The sequence below is a fragment of the Chlamydotis macqueenii genome, chromosome 13 (assembly GCF_036417535.1).
Source record: "Chlamydotis macqueenii isolate bChlMac1 chromosome 13, bChlMac1.mat, whole genome shotgun sequence".
Classification (NCBI taxonomy): domain Eukaryota; kingdom Metazoa; phylum Chordata; class Aves; order Otidiformes; family Otididae; genus Chlamydotis; species Chlamydotis macqueenii.
Window position 1 is genome coordinate 10,254,222 of NC_141568.1, and position 19,656 is coordinate 10,273,877.

Here is a 19,656-nt window from a genome sequence, read left to right on the forward strand (position 1 = left end):
AGTCAAAGCGGCGAGTCTCTGGAAGGATTTGAATGGCTTTATAGAGAAAGGGCAGATGTGGGGAGAGGGTGGGATTCACTGTGCCCAGAGGTCAGGAAGACCTAAGCAATAAAGCCGGGGGTAGATCAGCCTCTTCCAAATCTCCTTTTCCCTGAGTATGATCAAATATTTAGAGGTGGTTCAAATCCTGTGGATCTATATTTTGCTAAAAACAAGATACGGTTAGAATAGTCTCTTGGTTCTACTTTTCGAAGAAGCTTTAAATGTGATTTGAACACTTTTTTTTTTTTTTTTTTTCCTTGTACCCTAGGGTTTTTGCACCAAAATGTGCTTCCTGTAACCAGCCGATCCTGCCAGCACAGGTATATGTTAACACACACTGGCTCTTGTTGGCGTATGAACACTTTCTAAAAACATGTCAAATGCTTTTCCTCCCTCTTCCAAAATCTATAGTATGTCAGGTACTAAATTAAATACAGTTCAGCAGTAATGGCACTACCAAACAATCCCAGAGGTTGTAATAGTCATATTACTTATGTAGCATCATACTTTGTATCTTTAGGGTGCTTTCCAGGTTTTAATTACGCTGTTATAAATCTCATTTAATTGAAGGCCCTAACTGGGGCTCCAAAAACAACCCAAGAAGTAAAGCTCTGTTTATTTTTAGAATCTCCCATTAGCTCAAGTAGCAATTTTCCTTGTCTGCTACGTTGCCCAAACTTGAAAAGACATCTGAGGGTTAACCTGACCCAGTGAAAAGGCCACACAGTCTGTCCTCCTGGAGTGGCAATGTAATGAAAGTAATTAAAGGGGTGGAAGAGGCAGCAGAAAAGTTGGCTAAAAGAGAAGCCAGGTGAATGACCTGCTTGCAACCTCAGCCTGTCCTGACAGCATAGTTAGCACGATAAGACTTCTGCATTAAGACATCCCTTTCTGCCTGCCCGCAGTGGTGCTTCCTCATAGGCTGGTGGGTGCAGGACCCTCTGAGTTCCCATTGCTGAGGTCACTCACCAGCTCATTTGTAAGCAAGGGCCTCAGCACCTCCCTCCTTTTCCTCTTGTCATGTTTATAGAGCCAGAGCTTGCATCCTATAAGCTCCTGTGCCCCAGTAAAGCTTGTGGCTAGAGCCTCTCGGCGTGCCCGCCTCCGTCACTCTGCACGTGACTCTCTATTTGTCATTGCTATTTCTGTTAAATGGCCAGGTCTCATATAATTAAAAACCTTATAAAGGCTGAGCCAGAACTGCTCGTCCTGGTGATGGAATGTGCGGAGAAAACCCCCTATGTAAATTTCACTGGATTTGTGTCTTACAAAGTTACTTTAGAGGGGGAAAAAAAAAAAAAAAAAAGAAAAGGAGAAAAAAAAAAAAAGATGCTGACTCATCTGATGGCCAGCAGGATAGACTCCGTGTTCTTTCCCATGGAGGCTTCTTAGGTTAGTTCAAGTCTAGCAGTGCAGGTACTGACTCGCCCACAGCTTCTCTCAGACATAGTCTACGTCATATCTGATGCTCTAACCACACCTGGAACTGGAAGCAAAGCAAGGCAACAAATTTAATGAGCTCTGTCTTCAGAGGCTTCAGAGTGGATAAGAGAAAGAGTCTGTGAGGTTAAAAGAAGGGAATGGGCTGCTCTGCAGGGCCTGGGGCTCAGCCAGGGATTACACAACTCCGCTGCATCCACCCTCATGCTGAGCACTGGCCTGTGCACATAATTACCTGCCAGACTGGTATGTAAATCCCTATGGGGTACGTACAGTGACATGTGTATGTGCAAAATAGCTGTGTGGCAGATGGTTTGAGGGGAATAGGAATACAAGTCCTGGAAAACTCAGGCAAGGATGTCTACAACAAAGAGTTATCCAAGCAGCATGTCATAGTTTTTGGCTAGTAATTTGTTCAGATCCTGGGTGCCCTTGGAACATTGTTTGATTTCAAGACTAATTTGTCCCTTAAGGATGAAATTTTGGCTATGCTTTCCAATGACCTCTACAGCTTAGATATGTCAGACACCCACACTGCTGCTAAACAGCTGTGCACTAGGGGACAAGGCCCTCAGCAGTCACAGAGCTCTGCTGCGCAGAGGAAGAGGGAATCTCCTGGGGCAACAGCTCTCCAAAGTAGTAGGTTGGGAACTGGAAGAAGAGTGAGGCCACTTATAAGCCTACTGTTACCTTCTCTCTGCTTTCCCAACAGGGCTCCGAGGAGACCATTCGGGTGGTGTCGATGGACAAAGACTACCACGTGGAGTGCTATCACTGCGAGGTAGGCAAGGCTTTGCTCATAGCGAGCACCCTCTTGGTGGGTGGGTAGGTGCATGACTCGGACTCCGGGATGCACTTGCTGGCTCTTGCATGCCTGTGCAGGTAGGGCTCTGCCCCACGGCTTCTGGAGGGAGACAAAGGGATGAGTGCTAGCTGGGCTGCAAGTGGTGCTGCCATCTCCAGTACCAAATTAGTTTCTCCCCCCCTTCAAAAGGTGAATTTGGTTGTTAGGGTTGAATTTTCTCAATGCTTCCAGATGGGGAGAGAACAAAGAGTAGGTACTGGTTCTTTTTTTCCTGATCTCTGGATAGAGCTTGTGTGGCTCTGAGGAGACTTGAATTCACATTGCCTCTTCAGGGAAGGACCCTCACTCTTAGGCTGGAAGGCTTTTCTAGGGGCTCTGTGTTTTTTCCATGCTGAATGAATATTGAATCTTTACTAGAAAAGAAACAGGGATACCACTGACATTCTGTCACATTTTTGGGTGTAGTTTCTTTTTGTGCAGAACTTTTAAATGTTTATTGGGGCAGATCAAGATGTGGGATTAGTGGTCTTGCTTCAGAGAGGAGAGCTGAGTCCTAGCTCTGCATCCAGGACTATGAGGAGGGAAACAAACTCTTTAATTTGGGATCAACCCAAAACTTTCCTTTTGCTGTAGGTTTGGCACTCTGCTATAACTTGCAAATATCCATGCAGGTCCTAACTGTGCTATTCATCTTAGTATTGCTGCATTTTTTGCTTCTGGTGCTATCTTCCATGCACTTTTGCACAAAAAGTTTTTACAGAGACATTTCAGTTTGAGAGAGAAAATAACAAAATTCAGCACATCTGGAAATGTATATGAACCGAACTGTAAGGAAGACCCCATCCACTCAGCGATCTCCTTCCATCTTTTCCTATTAATTTTTTTTGTGGTGGTTTAGCTACCACCTTAGGCCCCCCCCTCACTAAACAAAACCACAACATTTTTAAAGAGAAATCGGCACAGGAAATTGCAGCATTTTGGAGAGCTGTACTTCCCTCCTCCTCCTTCTTCCCCCAGCTATTGCTTTGTGCAGGCTTCACCTAAGATGACAGCTCCCTCCCCTTCTCTCTCAGCCTAGTGACTTCATATTAGAATGTCCCAATGGGGGTTTGTTTTCAGTTCTGTTTTATTATTCATTTCCCCATTCTTCTTCCAAGTTGAGGCAAATAAAGCTGCGTCCACACTTGCCCAGAATGGCAGAGTGCATTTATGTACAGAAAGTAGGGGGTTAGCCCTGTCTTAACAGGGGTAGATTACTGCCTAACGGTCTCAGATCAGGCTCTCAAACCGCACTTGCTGGGTCGCTGCTGTCTCCAAATACTGCTAGAAAAGTTAGTGCCAGGATTTTTGAGGTATTCACTTGCAAAGGCTATGACACAGCCATTTCTGAAATGCATTAATGTCATCATCACCTGATGGCCATGAAAAGACACCAGTCAGTTGGGAAACTTTTCTACTTTTCTCTGTCATCTCTCAGGTGCAACCCCTTAAGTTCTGCTGAGTAGTTCAGGCCTATTTACAGCTCAATAGATCCCCATTCTAAAACTGCAATTCATGGAGTAGGCAGGCTTTCTCATTGCAGAAAAGGAATACAGTTTTGGAAAGGGAAACAAGTATGAACACTTGGCACAGCTGTAGGGTATCTCAAATTGTTAAATTATAATGAGAAATTGAATTTTAAATCTTAAATTAACAAAACATCAGATCCAAGCACAAAACTGCCATGACTTTCACCTTTCCTTAAAATTATAATGATAACAGAAAACCAGGATTGTCTTTATTGCGGTGTACGTAACAGTCAGCAGGCAGGATCATTGTTTGTTGTTTTTCTTTTTATCTCTGTTCATCCACTGTTGTTCACTGTCTTGCCCCTGTAGTTATGTGCCAGGCCTAGAGGTCCAAGTATTTCCACTAAAAATGGACCACTGGCCTTTAACTTTTTCAAATTACAAATTGGAGAAAATGTAGCTCTGCTTCAGCTACAGATGACATCTCCCCCACTGCTCTTATTCTCTACTTATGCTCTCCCATTTTGTGCTCACTGCCTTGGTGCAGAATTAGCTTCTTCTCTGTTCTAACCGCTTCCAGGCTGCACGTGTAAGGTCAGTCCTTGGCCTGGTTTTGTCTGATGTACATCAACATTTATTAGGTGAAGAAGAAACCAGAATGGGAAACAATGGGGGAAAAAAATAGCGGGTGCTACTACAGACTGTCCTGTTAGATTCCAGTGATGTCACTTTGCTTAGTATGAAATATTCAAAGCCAGGTTGCTGGCTTTGGAGGCATGGGAGGGAGCTCTCGGAGTTATGCAGGACAGATCAGCATTGTTGGGAGATGGCCTATGCGAATCGGTCACTAATCTGGGATGTTTCTGTTTCGTCCAGGATTGTGGCTTGCAGCTCAATGATGAGGAAGGCCATCGTTGTTACCCCTTAGAGGGCCACTTGCTCTGCCATGGCTGTCACATCAGGCGCCTTAATATTAAATTGCCATCACATCCACCTCCAAGCTATCCAATGCATGTCACAGAACTCTGAAAGACATTTCCATTACCAATAAGCCGTGTGGAAGAGAAGACAAAAATCTAAAACTGATGTTTCTGTTCCTTTAAAGATGAGGTTCCAGTAATAACCATCTAAAACAGCTATTTATTTTTTAAATCAGAGGTGAGGGGTCCTTTTCTGATCTTGTACATATGCATTCTTTTATCTAGACACTTTCACTGAGACACCGTCTACTTGAACAAATAATTCACCACTAAACTGTAACTGTAAATGGCAGCATTTCTAAACACAATGATACAAAGGGCTGTTCTGCACTCCCTACTCACTTCCCTTCAGTGGAGACTTCACCCAGATAAGGAGTGTAGAATTAATTTCCAAAAATTAGCACCTTATCATATTGCAGCAAGCGTGGTAAGATAAATGCTAGCATTTTAGCTAGTTTCATTGAATTCTGGTCTTAGAGAATACAGTCTCACATTTAAAAAAAAAAAAAAAAATCAAACCTAGATTTCCAGAAGTAGTGAATAGGAAGCAAAGAAGTGTTTTTAGCAATGACAGTTTTCAGCGTGGGTTAAATAATGGCATTCTGTGAAGAAGTGTCAGGCCAGCTTTCCATCTTACAAGGGTCCACAGTCATCCAAAGACGATTTAGCTTACTAAAGAAATATGGCAAGCATCTCTTACAAAGACCACATTACAGGGGAATATATCCAAAAGATTGGCATATGCAGGGTCAAAACATTTGAAGTTACAGTCTTCTGTAATTGCTTGCCATGTACAAGTGTAGCCACAGTTTCAAAATGCGTTCATATCAACTTGATTTGGCACTTAGTAAACAATACAGCTTTTAAACCTGTTTTGTTGGTGGTTTGTTTTTTTTTTTTAAATAGGGTTGGCAGCCCCTTTCTATGCAAAGGTACACTTGTCTTTATACTACTTTTCTACAAGACTTCATTTGTTACCAACTGCTTGATGATTGTATGTTGATACATTATTAAAAAAAAAGAGGGGGATGGTGGTTTTTGTATTATCTTTTCAGCTTTGTGTTCTTTTCTAGATGTACTTTTGAACTGATTACAATGATTGTCTTCATTGGAAAACAAAGTACAGTTTAGCAAAAACAATAATTTAGAGAGTCAGACCATTGACACATTGATATTTTATAACAAGTATTAGATGTACATAGAATGTACACACTTTCATATTTTGCATAAGCTTTTACAGGAACCTCAGAGCTCTGGGGAAATATATGTCTTCCATATAGGAAGTTAGATGAATCTTTTTTATGGTTTGTTTTCTACCATGTGTTGATGATTTACATGCAAATCACACATCTGTATGTTTAAAGAATTCCTTGCATTCTCATGAGAATTGATCCAGCCTTCCTGAATTTATATTTAAAATAAAATCCATCATTGCTGTCTTTAACTGTATCCAAAATTACAATAAAATAAAATTCTTCTGCTCCAGAGGAAGTGGAAATACCAGACCAGATTCTCTGCATGTGTAAACTGGGACATTTCCATGCCAGTTCTCAACAATGTTGAGAATCTGACTGATCTGTTCGAAAGTGGGCCCATGTTAAATTCGGCACACAGATTGATGAAATGACTTGACTTATTTGGCAGCAGGGGCAGGAAAGATTCCTGTGAACTGTTATTTTTCTGTTAGTAAGGAACAAAAGGTATGTTTTCTGAACTTCTGCTAAACTTCCATTGGCCTAGATGAACCTGTCCTACTGAATGCTCCTTGGCAAGTCAGATGCTCCTTTAAAAAGTTATTGTCTAATTAATATGTATCAGTAATGTGCTAGCCATGTTTTGAAGGAATTACCGGGCAACAGGAGCTCCATTCCTGCAGTGTGACCCAAGAGGCCTGGCCTGCAAGAGAGGCATGCACACTTTTTCTGCATTTGCAGATGTTACCTTTGTGTCCGTAGTCACCAGCCCAGCCTCTGAAAGGTGGAAGTACACGTGCCTCTTGCCCAAATGCTAGAAAAGGGGGGAAAGAAGTGTCTTAAATTGGATTGTTTGACTAGGTTGAGTCTTGAAGATTATTACAAACATGGAAGCTATTAGAGCTTAAGGATAAACTTTTAGCATCAGCTAAAAGTATTGCAGCATCAGCTGCAATACTTTTTCCATTTAAGGAAGCTGCTTTGGCCCACACTTACCTTTGAGGCTTTTTTTTTTTTTTTTTTTTTACACTTGTTTGTCTTTACAATATGTATTAATGACCCCAAATTAAGAAGGTTTGGGTCTGTTCCTGTGAGCACATCATCCCATAACAGTACTCCCTGTACTGGAAAAGTGCTTTGCTCTACCGGTACAGAAGCAAAACCTTCACCATCACCGTGGCCAGAGACAGTGGTGGCTTACTCTGGCATTCAGCATCATCATCTGCCAGTACTTTCTGTAACACTGTCTCCTTCAGTGCCAAGTTCTAAGTTTCCGCTCCAACATACTTCTTAAGGGACAGCACACTATCGAACATGTACATACCATACTTCTTTTTTTTAAATGATCATACTGTAGAACAGAAGAAATATTTAATTTCCTTTCACATGTTAATTTGTCAATCTCTTGTAGTTCTACTCAGTTCCAATATGTTAAATATCATAATGGTAAATACAGCGAAAGGCACAATTTCAAGATAGAATAAGCAATAGTTTGTTTAAAACCAGAAAGCAGCAGGTTTTTGTTCCAGTAGTTTCTATAGACTGGAAGGTGCGTTCTATTACTGTATCATGAAGTACAGCTTTGCTTTTCTAGCATGTAGTATAAAAACTGGAGCTTGAGTTAAATTTGCTTGGGGGGTTGGTTTTTTTTGGGGGGTGGTGGTTTGTTTTGGTTTTTTTTTTTTCTTCCCCCCCCAATCAAAGAGCAAAATAAAAGCAAATCCAAAATAATGCTGTGCTGTACTCTTTAGAGCTAGTGACAGTTTCTGCACCTTTTACTTCCTGTCTGGGGAATTATGGAAGTGAGAAAGATTCTTTATATTATTTTCTTACAAAGTATTCATTCCTATGTTAAATCAGTTCAACACAGATGTAAACTTTCTAGAGTTCATTTTATGATGTAATTGTTCTTCAGAAGCCTTTGCTGTACTTCTAGAATATTTCCATAAAGGTAAAACATGAACAAGTTGTTCTCATTTGCATCAGGACTGCAGCTTGCCATTTTGGTAAGGAATCTTACAACGTCCCTACAGCACAAAGCTGTTGCAGGTGATTCAGAGTCCCTGGTACACTGGAGGATGCATTCCAAAGAAAGGACCAAAATAATAACATGAAAACAAAACAAAAGAATGCACTGGGATAACTGAGCTTTCAAAGAACTCTGTTTGGGTTTCTTTCCTTTCCCTTTCACTTGTGTGCACGTGTGTGTGTGCCTGTGTGTGTGTATATTTTGTAAGGTGGAGCTTCAAAAGGAAAACATGATTAGAGGAGCTCTTTAAGACCAGAAATTCCAGAGTAGTTAAGTAAACCAAAGCTCTAAAGGAGACAAAAGCTGCTTTCTTGTGTTTCAAGAAAAGTTTTAAAAGTTTGTGATTCATCCTGTAACTAATGCCGTAACTAGAGTATATAATTTGACTTAAATTAAGTTTTCATTTGAGAAATATTTTCATTTTCTTTAAAAGAATATAGTTTTCTTCCAAGAACTTGGACCAACATTGATTTTTATTTTGTAGGAAATATATAAATTCCCAGTTTGTATATCATGTAACTAGTTTACATGCTGAAAATATACATTAGTTTAACTATTTTTGTGTATATATATATCCTTGTAAAACCTTTCAATGTGCTTCTGTCTTTTAGTCTTTAGAATTACTTGTGGTTTTGTGTTTCAATGTTTGATTCCTTTGATTGTTGAAGAAAAAAATTGGGAAATGTAGATTTATTTATCTAAAGAAGAAGCTACTTGCTATCATCCTAAGTTATTTAATATTAAAGTCAGAAGTTTCATTTAACCTTAGATGCTATAATCTGCTTTTTTCAATAAAGACATTTTGTAGTTATTGTTGATTTTGTAGTTTGTTGCATATAATTGTGTTGTTTTGTTTTGGTTTTTATCTAGGTGGGCACTAAAACAATTTTCAGGAGACCCTTGCATTGCCTACAGAAATGCCTAACTGATATTAATTGATTGCAGCTGCATTCATGAAAGGTTTTGGTCCTCCAGTGCAAGTGTTACTAATTAAGGTCTAAAATATGCCCACAGCTAACGTTTTACAGCTGCACTTAGAAAAGAATTTAGCCACTCTGGCAATTTTAATTAAGCTTTAACCAGTCTGGCTAGTTCACATGTAGGACAGTCGGTATGGGGAACACTTCCTTTTCAGGACTTCTATTATTTTTTTTGTCTCTCATGGAAGAGAAGTACTTGCCTGGCCTATGATCTTGCATAGCTTTAAGCACTCAGACCTTCATTTGGGGAATTTTCTCCATTTTTTTGCTAAGTCACAGTAATTCGGAAATCATGGCCAGAGCTGACAGGATGCTTTATTTTACCTTTCTGAAGCTCTTCGCCACTTTCTTGTCTCCAGCTTCATGGCACAGATGGGAGCTTGGTCACATTTACCTTCCACACGCAGTGGTCCTGCAAGAACAGCTATGTCTGTCATGCAAAGGGTTCATCAGCGCTGGTACCTTGTCTCCAGCTACGGCCAAAAATGGATGCCTGAGGAAAAAGTACAAGAACTCGTTTCTTCCAGCTTTCCTCATACTCAGTTTTTTCTTTTCCATCAAGCTAGCCAGTTTAACATCCTTGTGGATGCTCTTTCCTCCAGTGACTCACAAAACGCAAATACTCACAAGCTGCTACTTCAGTTCGATGCCACCCTCTTCTCCAGAGAGGCCTGCTCTGCAGCTCTGCCACCCTGGCTTTGCAAAGTACAAATTATTTCACATTTGGAAATAAAACTCAGTGGTGGTTTTCACACAATGGCTATTTTGGCAAATTTTTCTTTTGCACAGTAAGAATGGTAAGAGTTACAAATGCCAAAATTGTTTTAGGGACACAGTCTGTGCTTCTGTGCTTTGAAACAGATGTATCATGCTTCTGTAGGGCCTTCATATACAGGCTATTTTCTTACTCTCATACTTTTTAAAAATTCATTCAAGATGAGGAAATCATACCCTCCTTGAAGAAGAAGAGGAAAAAAAAAAAAAAAAAACACACACAAACAAAAACCAAACACACACCAAAATAAACCAGCACAAAGACTGGCCAACGCAACTCAAAACATTTTAACAGTGCCTCACCATGTGGGTGACACAAACACAGCCAATTAAATCTAGGACACAATGCAGCAAGAATTTATACTGACCCATAACCAGCCTGGTTGAAAAGAACAGAGTACTTACTTAAAAATATTAACTGCCTCTCATAGGCCTCCTTGCAGGAAACACATACTGGAAAATGAGCATACATTCACTGCGGGAAGGGCATGAGTCAGGCTCCAGCTCCCAGAGGGGAGCACCACAGAAGTCCAGAGTGTGGCAGTACTCCCTGGCATGGCACGTGAGCCACAGGGCAGCGTGTAACTGGAAGTTGTTGCATGCTGTATGGTTGCTAAAGCTGACATGCAGATTAATTGGGAAGGCTTTGCCAGCCCTACGCTTCACCTTACCAGTGGTGGATCGGCCCCTTGGAGTTGCAGTCTCATTCCTACAGCATTTTTTAAACTGGCCCAGTCTGACAGATAGTAAACAAAGCTGCTCAGTGTTCACAGGACAGGACACCAGCTGCCTCGAGCAATACCCGTGCCTTTAACTTCACACCAGGTAAGAGCCGAAGAAGGTGGCAGAGCCTATCATCTGTAGGAAGGCAAAGAAGCAGGGCCCTGCTGATAGCAACACAAACAACAACTTCAGATCAAGTATGAGTGCTGCAGTTCTGGGGTTTTGTTTTTGCTAAGCCATTCTCATTCCAATCACCAATTTATTTACATTACATTAAACACTGGAACACAGCAACAGACATCTTTTTACTTATGAACTCTCTTTAAAAGCAAAGGACAGCAGTAGCAGTCTGCAATTACAGCCACTCTCCCACTCAAGAACTCAGAACCCGTTATTCTGAATGCAGTTTGGGGCAGCAGCTGCCTGCAAGCTTCTTCCTGCTGGCTGCCCCGTTTGCAGGTCTATGATTTCATGCAGCCTTTAAAAGCACTGAATTTAGCTGAATTTGCTAGACTGTGATCCCGGTTGGTGCTGCAATCTCATGCTTGAGGTTCACTTACAGATAAGGAACTTTGAACGAAGAACTACTAAGCAAGGTCTGGAAATAGTGAGTGAGAGCTGGACATATCAGTCTTCTCTGGGTGCCTAAGCTGGACATGAAAGTGTCACCCATTAAGCAGAGGTATTGTTTGCTGGAATAATCATAGAATCATAGAATGGTTTGGGTTGGAAGGGACCTTTAAAGGCCATCCAGTCCAACCCCCTGCAAGCAGCAGGGACATCCCTGACTAGATCAGGTTGCTCAGAGCCCCGGCCAACCTGGCCTTGAACGTTTCCAGGGATGGGGCACCCACCACCTCTCTGGGCAACCTGTTCCAGTGTTTACCATCCTCACTGTAAAAAAATATTTTCCTAATAGCTAATCTAAATCCACCTCCCTCTATTTTAAAACCATAAATTGCAGGTCATCCCTCAGTTACCACCACTGGGCTCATCAGCAGCTGAATTATGTATTTTAAAAGCTATGGAGCTAACCACAATTTCTGGTAGAACTCCAGAAGACTAAAAATATTTTCTTCCTACTCAAAATTTATCAAAGATCCTATCCTAGTGCTCAGTGCAGTTCTCACCATCTTTTCACTTAACACTGAGACAGCAAAAATAAGTTGCCATATTGTTTAGTAAAAGCACATAATACGAACCAGCGCATTTCTGCTGTGCCTGCATTTTCCCTGTGCTGTCAGTTTCTGACCCATCACTACATGCTAGCATCAATCACTGTGCTCACACACACAGCATAGAAGTACAAACTGAAAATTGTACAGAAAGTAAGAAACCGTGTGGAGAGCTGGTTTGCCAGAAGTGAGCATCTGTCCAGCAACTCATTTAAGAACAAATTCTTACAAGTTTGTGTCACAGCTGAAAAAAAATTCACAAAACCTCGCATTTGTATGTACATGTCTGGGAAGTAATCACCTCAAAGAACAAGTTCTGCATTGGTTAGTTACAGTAATTCAAGTGGTTAAATGGACTATCAAAAAAACCCCTGTTCATTAAAAATTTGGCACATTTAAAGTATTGCAGGAATGTTAAAGCCAACTGATCAGCTAATTACTGGCTGCTCTGGCAAGGCAAATGAAAGCCAGAGGCACCCCTCCGTGCTCCCAGGCGCAGTAAGCAAACAGTGACATGCGCAGTTCCCAACTGGTGTTAATGGGTCTTGCACCGCTAAAACCAAAGAAGCTGTGCTGGTTTGTGCGAAAGCAGAGTGTCTCATGCCCTCAGTAAGACAGAATAGGAAATAAAGTTTTACCACCTGAATCCTGCAGCTGAAAGCTTCATGAGTCAAATGCGACAAACTTACAGAGGGGAAGTAAAGCAGCACTAAATTCTGCTCTGTGGAGGTCACTGTGTGACACTGGTCTCACTTAAGTGCCTTCACCTGAAGTGTGCAAAGGTCACACACTGTGCATAAGGATGGATGCAGCAGTGGAGTAGAGAATGAATGAAAATGGCATGCATGGCAGGGTGCACCACTGGGGAGAGAGCAACAAGACTCACCTGCAATACCTGCAAGCCACACATTTAACATGTCTTCTACCCGTGGACATGGCTCCCAGAAATTTTTTTTCCCCCCACAGAGCTTCTTTAAAGTGGTGAGGAAAAAAAGCTGCTGGTGTCCTGCAGCAGGAACTGCTGACTGTCTTCCAGAAGGATGGTGGTGGCACTCCTCCACACCTGGCTGTGCCTGGGCTCACCTGGGAGCTGGCCCTTTTCCTCACTCCTTCTTCCTATATCAGAAGAAGAATAGCAAAGAAAAAAAACCACCACAGCTTTCTGCACCATTCACTTTTCAGTTCCTTATCAGGGCATTCCCAGCGAGGGAGAAGAGGAGGATGGCACCTTGCCGGGCACAGGGCTGTGGCACCTCGGCACTAGCTGCTGGCCAGTGGTCACTCCGTCACACGAATCCCTTTTACTGAAATGGTAAGTCTTGGTCCAGCAATCGTTATGGTCACTTTAAACACATCCTATTGCTTCTAGCAACATCTTAGCATTTGGAATAGATCATTTGCTACCTACATTCCCAACCTGTAAAAGCTATGCCTACATTTCTTTGGCTCATTGTTCTTTTAGCATCCCAATATACCACACTTAATGGTAAAAGTGACAGACATGCAGCTGTAGTAACATCTGCCATTAGTTGGTTATAAATATAATTTCATTCTCTATTTTTAAAAAAGACTGTAACTTTATTTTTAAATAACTAACTTTCTTGCAATCAGCTGCTAGCTGCTCTCTTACTCACAGCACATTTTCCAAGCTCTAGATCAAACACATATATTTTTAAAAGCCAGAAAAAACTATTTAACAAAGAATACATTTACTGCCAGTTAATATGTAATTGGCCAATTATTCTCCAGAAGCCCCATCAGAATGGGGAAAAGGTAATAAAAATGCCTATAAGGAAGAGCCCATGAATGCCTCTGAAAATGAGCAGAACTCCTTAAAGGATATGCTGTTGCAACTTCCAAAGGGAATCAAAAAAGAAGGAAGGTTGAGCAAATCAAAGTTTCCTTTAAATGTTTCTTATTTTATTCTGCAACATACAGCAGAAAACCTGCTAAATCAATGGCTCTGGCAGCCACCAGCCGCTTTGATAAAGCATGCCGGATTTCATGATATAATTTAACTGGATTTTTTTTTTTTTTTTGCATTAATCATATCTTCAAAGCTGAAATATTTTCCTTTGCTGATGAGCCAAAAGATAATATGAAGCTAGGCACCTACTGCATTGCAGTTAGTAATTTCCATATCACCTTTCTCAAAAAAAATTGTATGGCTTTCTTATTTGCATGCCAGGTCTAAGGATCTCCTGCAGCAGGAATTCACTTCCAGGCTTAGCAGGCACAGTCAGGGAGTGCAAAGCAGGAGGTACCAAAAACTGCTAGATCTTCATTTGCAGCCTTGTCTATCAACAGGCAGCCCAGAAGAAAGCAGCACTGCAGAGACTCAGCAATGCTTTCATATTAAACAGGAGTGAAGAGGTGAGCGGGAGTGCACGTAACGTGCCAGCTGCCACCCATGTTTGCAAAGGAACAGCAAAGTGAGCTGTTAGCTCTTGCTGTGGTGCAAGAGCAGTCTCTTCGCGCTTCATCCAAAATCTCTGCAGTGCTACTGTCACTGCACATGGCCCTTTGTATCTGCTCATGGAAGTGGCAAAGGTTTTGTTTGTCCAAAAAGCACCTCGAAAAACCCCAAACCCACATATATGAACTTATTGTCTATACTATACACAATATATATAAATAATAAATCCACATGTAGAGGTGTAAGTGGGCTGAAGGGCTCTTTTGTGCAAAGATCACATTTTTAGAGGGAACCAGGCCACCTGAGATCACTGGCACAGGGTTACAGAATATTTTAAATGTATCCCAATATTATTCTTTGGAGGCACCTGTACAGAAGCACATTTCCTCACACTATCTGGCAGCGCATATTAGTCCTTACTCCCTCTCCAGCTGAAGTTTACTAAATATCCTGTTTTACCACAGAGGAAGTTCTCCCTGTCCGAGTGGCAGATACATGCTCAAGCACAGGCAGCGGAGGCAGCAGCAACAGGCCCCACGAGCTCTGCCCGCTGCAGCCATGGCAGGGCACAAGCTGGGGCCAGGCCATGGCAAAACATGGGTGGGGGTCAAACTCCTGTGCTGCTTTGGGTGACTGTCTCTGGATACCACCCTGCAGCCCGCTGAAACAAAGCACAGGCTTGCAAGCACAACAAGAGGCACCGTCCTGGGTCTTGTCATATTTTGGTCTCAGATGGGGAAAAAAAAAAAAAAAAAAAGAAGAAGAGTGGCAGCATTTTGAACTAAAATCAAGAAGGCCAAACAGTGGGAGGGCCAAAAGTGACCTGGCCAGGGGGTTGGTTTGAGGAGCAGATGGCTGCTGCTCGGACTCCTGCACAGTGCGAAGTGCACCAACTTTGAAAGACACGGGAATGTCACCAGAGGACCTTTTTTTCAGTGGAAATATTGAAGTTATTTCAGAACAGACACCCCTGAGGAGCGTACTCCATCCTTGCCATTGCTGCCCAGAGCATATAGCAGAGCCAGCTACCCAGTGTTAGAAAGGGAAGAGCAGCACCACCAGGTCCTCTCCTCCTCTTCCAAAACCAGGGGCTGGCACAAAGCCCCATCAAACCCCCCACGTTGTGTAACCTCCAAGAGGTCTGACAACACCCCTGCCGTGTTTCTTGCCTGGAGGAGATCAGTAATTATTATCTGGGAGGCCATGAAGGAGACTCTTCTCTCATGTCTGCTGCTGTGAATTGCAGTGAATGCCACTAAGTTCCACTACAGCAAGACCAGGTTTAGCTAGGCAACTATCTCAGTTAGTTTTTTGTTGTTTTTTTTTTTTTTTGTAGTAGAAGCTTCTGGAAGTCACTAAAAATAAGTTTGTTTGGGTTTTTAAATCTAATCCAAACACATTTGTGTCGTCTTTCAAGATGGCACGTCCCCCTTGTCCCTGCTTGACAACAGATTTTTCAGTCATTAAGAATGCTCTGCATGCACAGAAATATCTCGGGTTATTTTTCCCATAATCAAAAGAAAACAAATCCCAGAGCAGCCCTGGCAGGCTGCTTCCGGCCAGCGCCACTGCTCCCCAAGAGACCCATCATGTTCAGCTGCTGCCTTCAGAGGGCAAGTAAGAAAGTTTGCTTTCAATACAAAATCAGACACTGGAACAAACTGACTTTCCCCCTCCCCCCCCCAAAAACCCCGAACTCTTACCCAACTATTTTGCCATTAAACATATTCCAAGACAGTAATATAGATGGATGTGAGTGGCTTGGATCATATAATCCAGCATTTATGCTCTTTCCCCACTTCCCTCCTGCTGTCAGTACCATTTGATGCATTCCTGGCCAGTGCTGGGAGCTCACTCACATCACACTGCAGCCACATGCAAGCGTTTGTGACAGAGCTCAAACCACGCTATCGGCTACCGGGACGCCCTCTGCGATTGCCTGCTTGTTCTCATGTGCCTTCTCCTGTAAGGCCCTTCCTGATTATAAAGGATTGGCATTCAGAAGGAACGGCAAAGTTATTTACCTCATTATCCTCTTTTAAATCCCTCCCTAATACCCTCATCTGCTGTGTTATCTAAATTAATTTGGCCAATTAAAGCTGGTAACACGCTACGGCTACCCACCTGTACCCATCTATCCCATCTTAAATTTGAACATCAGCTTCTGAGGGCAAAAAGCTATTTTTTAATTACAAGGAAGACATTCTTACAACTCTGCAACTACAAGTTTACCAGTAAAGACCAAAAATTTCAGTATTGCCAAAATCTTCTTGGCCTAACATAATGGCAGTTCTGCTACAGGAAGTATTCCTATGTCTAGCACTGAATGCTGTCCTTATTGAAGAAAAAAAAAATAAATGTATCACAGTCATCCTTAGCAGTACCATTCCTGCACTAAGTACAAATTAAAGATATTTGATAAGATACTTGCAATGATTTTCCCAATTAGTCTTTTGTTTTCTCTGTCCATTGTGGATAATTGGTGAGAAAATTGCTGGCCACTATCTAGAATAGTTGATGAAGACTTCTGAAATGCTTTGCATTCTTGTGATGGGGACCTTAGCAAGAAGCCACTGTTGGCACTCTTAGCCTTGGGTCTACAAGGTCAGATGAGTCGCTACCACATCTCCTTTTCACATCTGATCAAGTGTGCAAAAACCCGGCCACAAATGCTCCTGCACATTGCTCTTACATCCTGGGGATTCTCATTCAAGAGCATTCAGAGAAAGCAAGCCTGAAACAAGGCTGCAGAGTGACATAATTTACAAATTTAAGCAGTTATAAAAAGCATCTAGGAGCCTAAATCAACCTTTTGCTATCCACATACAGTGCCCAACACAATGGAGACCCAATGTATTATTAAGCCTCTAGAGTCTGTGGTTTAATAAATATTTTCATTTTAGTAGATCTGCTAATTCATTAGATATCCCATCTTTTGCATTTACAGTAGCTTTGAGCACCCCAAAATCTTTAATCCTCAGCTAGGCCTCTTCCCTTAAAAATACATATCACAATACTGGATGTGCCACCACAAGAATGCAAAATAAAAGTTTCACATCATCATGTTTTTCAGTGCGGAGTTGCATGAACTACAGTCCAGAGAGCTCTGGGAAAGAGGAAAATTACAGTAGCTCCAATCACTGTAAAAATATTCAGACGTTGAAGCTCAAACACATAAAGGATCCTGGTTGTGAAAGATTCTTTCACTGCTATTAACTGCAAAGAAATAACCAGAGGCACCACTGAGTATCACAAAACCTCTGCTGCATTGGGCTTTATACATGTAGGATCGCACAAGCCGCTACACTAGGATTTTATATTCCCCTTTAAGCTGAAGTCTCGTTCTTGGCCTTGTTCTTTGCTAATAAGAGGAGCGTCCTGGGCAGGGAAATGCACAGACACTAGATCATGGCTGAAAGATGAGCAAGGAGAGAAGAGTAATGCAAGGGGAGAGGAAAACAACTGCCTTTCATTTGGAGACAAATTGCTTCTAAGGGCTGGGCTTCACGGGGGGGGGGGGGGGGGGGGGGGGGGGGAGGGGGAACCCAAACAAACAAAAAAACCAAAACAAAACAAAAAAAAAAACAAACCAAAAACCAAAACCAACAGCTGAGCATGGCTCCCAAGGCAGTTCATTGGCCTTAGCCACACCACTGGGCCCACAGGCAGCCAAAGCCAGGTCTTAGGACAACTTAATCCTCTCCAAGTTTAGTCCATCAACAAGCGGTTCAGCACAGCTCCACACCCATCAGGGAACTTGAGGATCACCACAAGTCAGGGACCTACCAAGCACCCTGTGTCCCCTGATGATGTAGACACTCTCTGCTAACTGTCCTCATGTGCAGCACCAAGCGGCCTCCACATAGCATGAGCATTTAGAAAGATCAGGACCAGATATTACACACATAGACTCTCCCTTTAATGCTCAAGTCCAAGCCTCTAAGCAAAAAGCAGCAGCCACCAACTTCAGCAGCCGCAAACCGCGGCACCCAGTCCAGTCACCAGAGTTACTTCTGTGGTGGGCTCCACACCCACCTGGGTTCCACAGAGATGAAGGTATCTGCAGTCAGTTACAAGCTTATAAAAATAAAATGCCTTTATTATTTTATTTTCTAACTTAAAAAAAAATTCATACTGAAGAAGAGGTGTGAAAAGGCAGAAAGTTTTCCATTTGAGAATAGTCCATGCCCCAACTTTTTAAATATTTGCGTACAGGATGCTACAGAACTCCATACAGCCACCTAGTGCTGGAAAAATATCATTTCCCCACTTCTGTGACTGTCCTCTGCAATCCCATAAGCATATTTGAGACTAAGTGTTTAGCAGGGAGGAACAAAAGCCAAGTCTCTGCAAAAGTCAAGATCGCACACTTCCAGTTATGGGCAGCAGCAAGCCTGAAAACAGAACTGATGAACTGTGCACACAGGAAATGTGCTTTTATCCTGATAAAGAAAGAGAGACATCCCACAAAAGACATGGCTACTGACTCTGGATTCTCCAGTGGTTGTTATCTGCGGCATCTCTCCTCTGTGCTGCTGCGCTAACCTGAGTAGCAAGTAGATCTGCTTATTTTTAAGGGTACCTGAGCTGCCCACTATACTGCTGGCCCTCCCAACTCTGGCTCTCCAAACATACTGCTCTCTTCTCTTCCTAACAGGGAACTACCAAGATTTCCTTCAGTCAAATCCTTCTAATTTCTCAGCAACTCCTTGCGATCACAGGACCAAGACTGCTTGTCCTCATATCTAATTATGGCTATAAAATGAAAATGTGGCATGTTCCTTCCAAGTCACTTGCTTCTATGTCCAGACCACCTCCTCCCATGTGGTGGCACAGGCAATCCTGCAGCTGTGCAGCAGAGCAGATCAGGGAGGCAAGCTGGGTTAAAACTAATGAGCAAAGAAAGAAAGAAAAAAAAGAAAAAAAAAAAAAAAAAAAACCAAAAAAGGTTTGTGTTCAGCCAGATCAACTACCTAGTTCGTGTTCACCACACAGATGAACAGATGCTTGTGCCAGCAGGAGATGGGGGGCAGGACCAGTATAAGTCGGTAGCCTGATGTATTCAGCAAACTACAGAGCAAGTCATCATCTCTACCCCCACTATGGCCAGAAACAGCCAACAGGAGTCTGGAATATGCCCTGCGATGCCTCCATTAGGACATAATCCTGATTAAAAACACATTAATTACTTAATACCTTTCTTTAAAGTAATTATTTTTCCATAGCTTTTAGACTCCTTGCCTGGAAGACAGCAGAGCTAACCTGTGCCATTTGGATGTCAGTTTGAAATATCCAACTTTATTGGTTTTTTTTCTCCCCTTACAATTAAAAAATATTTTGCCATGCAGCTAGCTAACCAGGTCTTAGAGGGATGGGGTTTTTTCTCTTGCTTATAACGGAAACTTGAAACAAATTAAAATTATTCTGGCCTCATACTAAAGGTCAGCGCTGTGGGGAAAGATGACTTGTTCGGAATTCAGTCAGGAAGTTTAACACAAATAATCCAGCTTGAAGTTCTGTGAGAACAAGTTCCAGCCAAAAAAAAAAAAAATTCTGATAGAACTAATTTAAGTACTAAATCTCTCCTTTCC

The 19,656-nt window shown here is 42.1% G+C and overlaps 1 protein-coding gene across 1 annotated transcript in view; it reads left to right on the plus strand.

Annotated features, from left to right (window-relative positions):
- The window catches only part of WTIP (WT1 interacting protein), an 81,744-nt gene extending 75,464 nt beyond the window's left edge, over nt 1-6,280 (plus strand). The window contains exons 6-8 of the mRNA XM_086758024.1: nt 311-362; nt 2,195-2,263; nt 4,672-6,280. Of these exons, the coding sequence (XP_086614150.1) occupies nt 311-362; nt 2,195-2,263; nt 4,672-4,824 (274 nt within the window). The 3' untranslated portion in view covers nt 4,825-6,280. The remainder of the gene's footprint in view (nt 1-310; nt 363-2,194; nt 2,264-4,671) is intronic.
- Nucleotides 6,281-19,656: the final 13,376 nt, after the last annotated feature.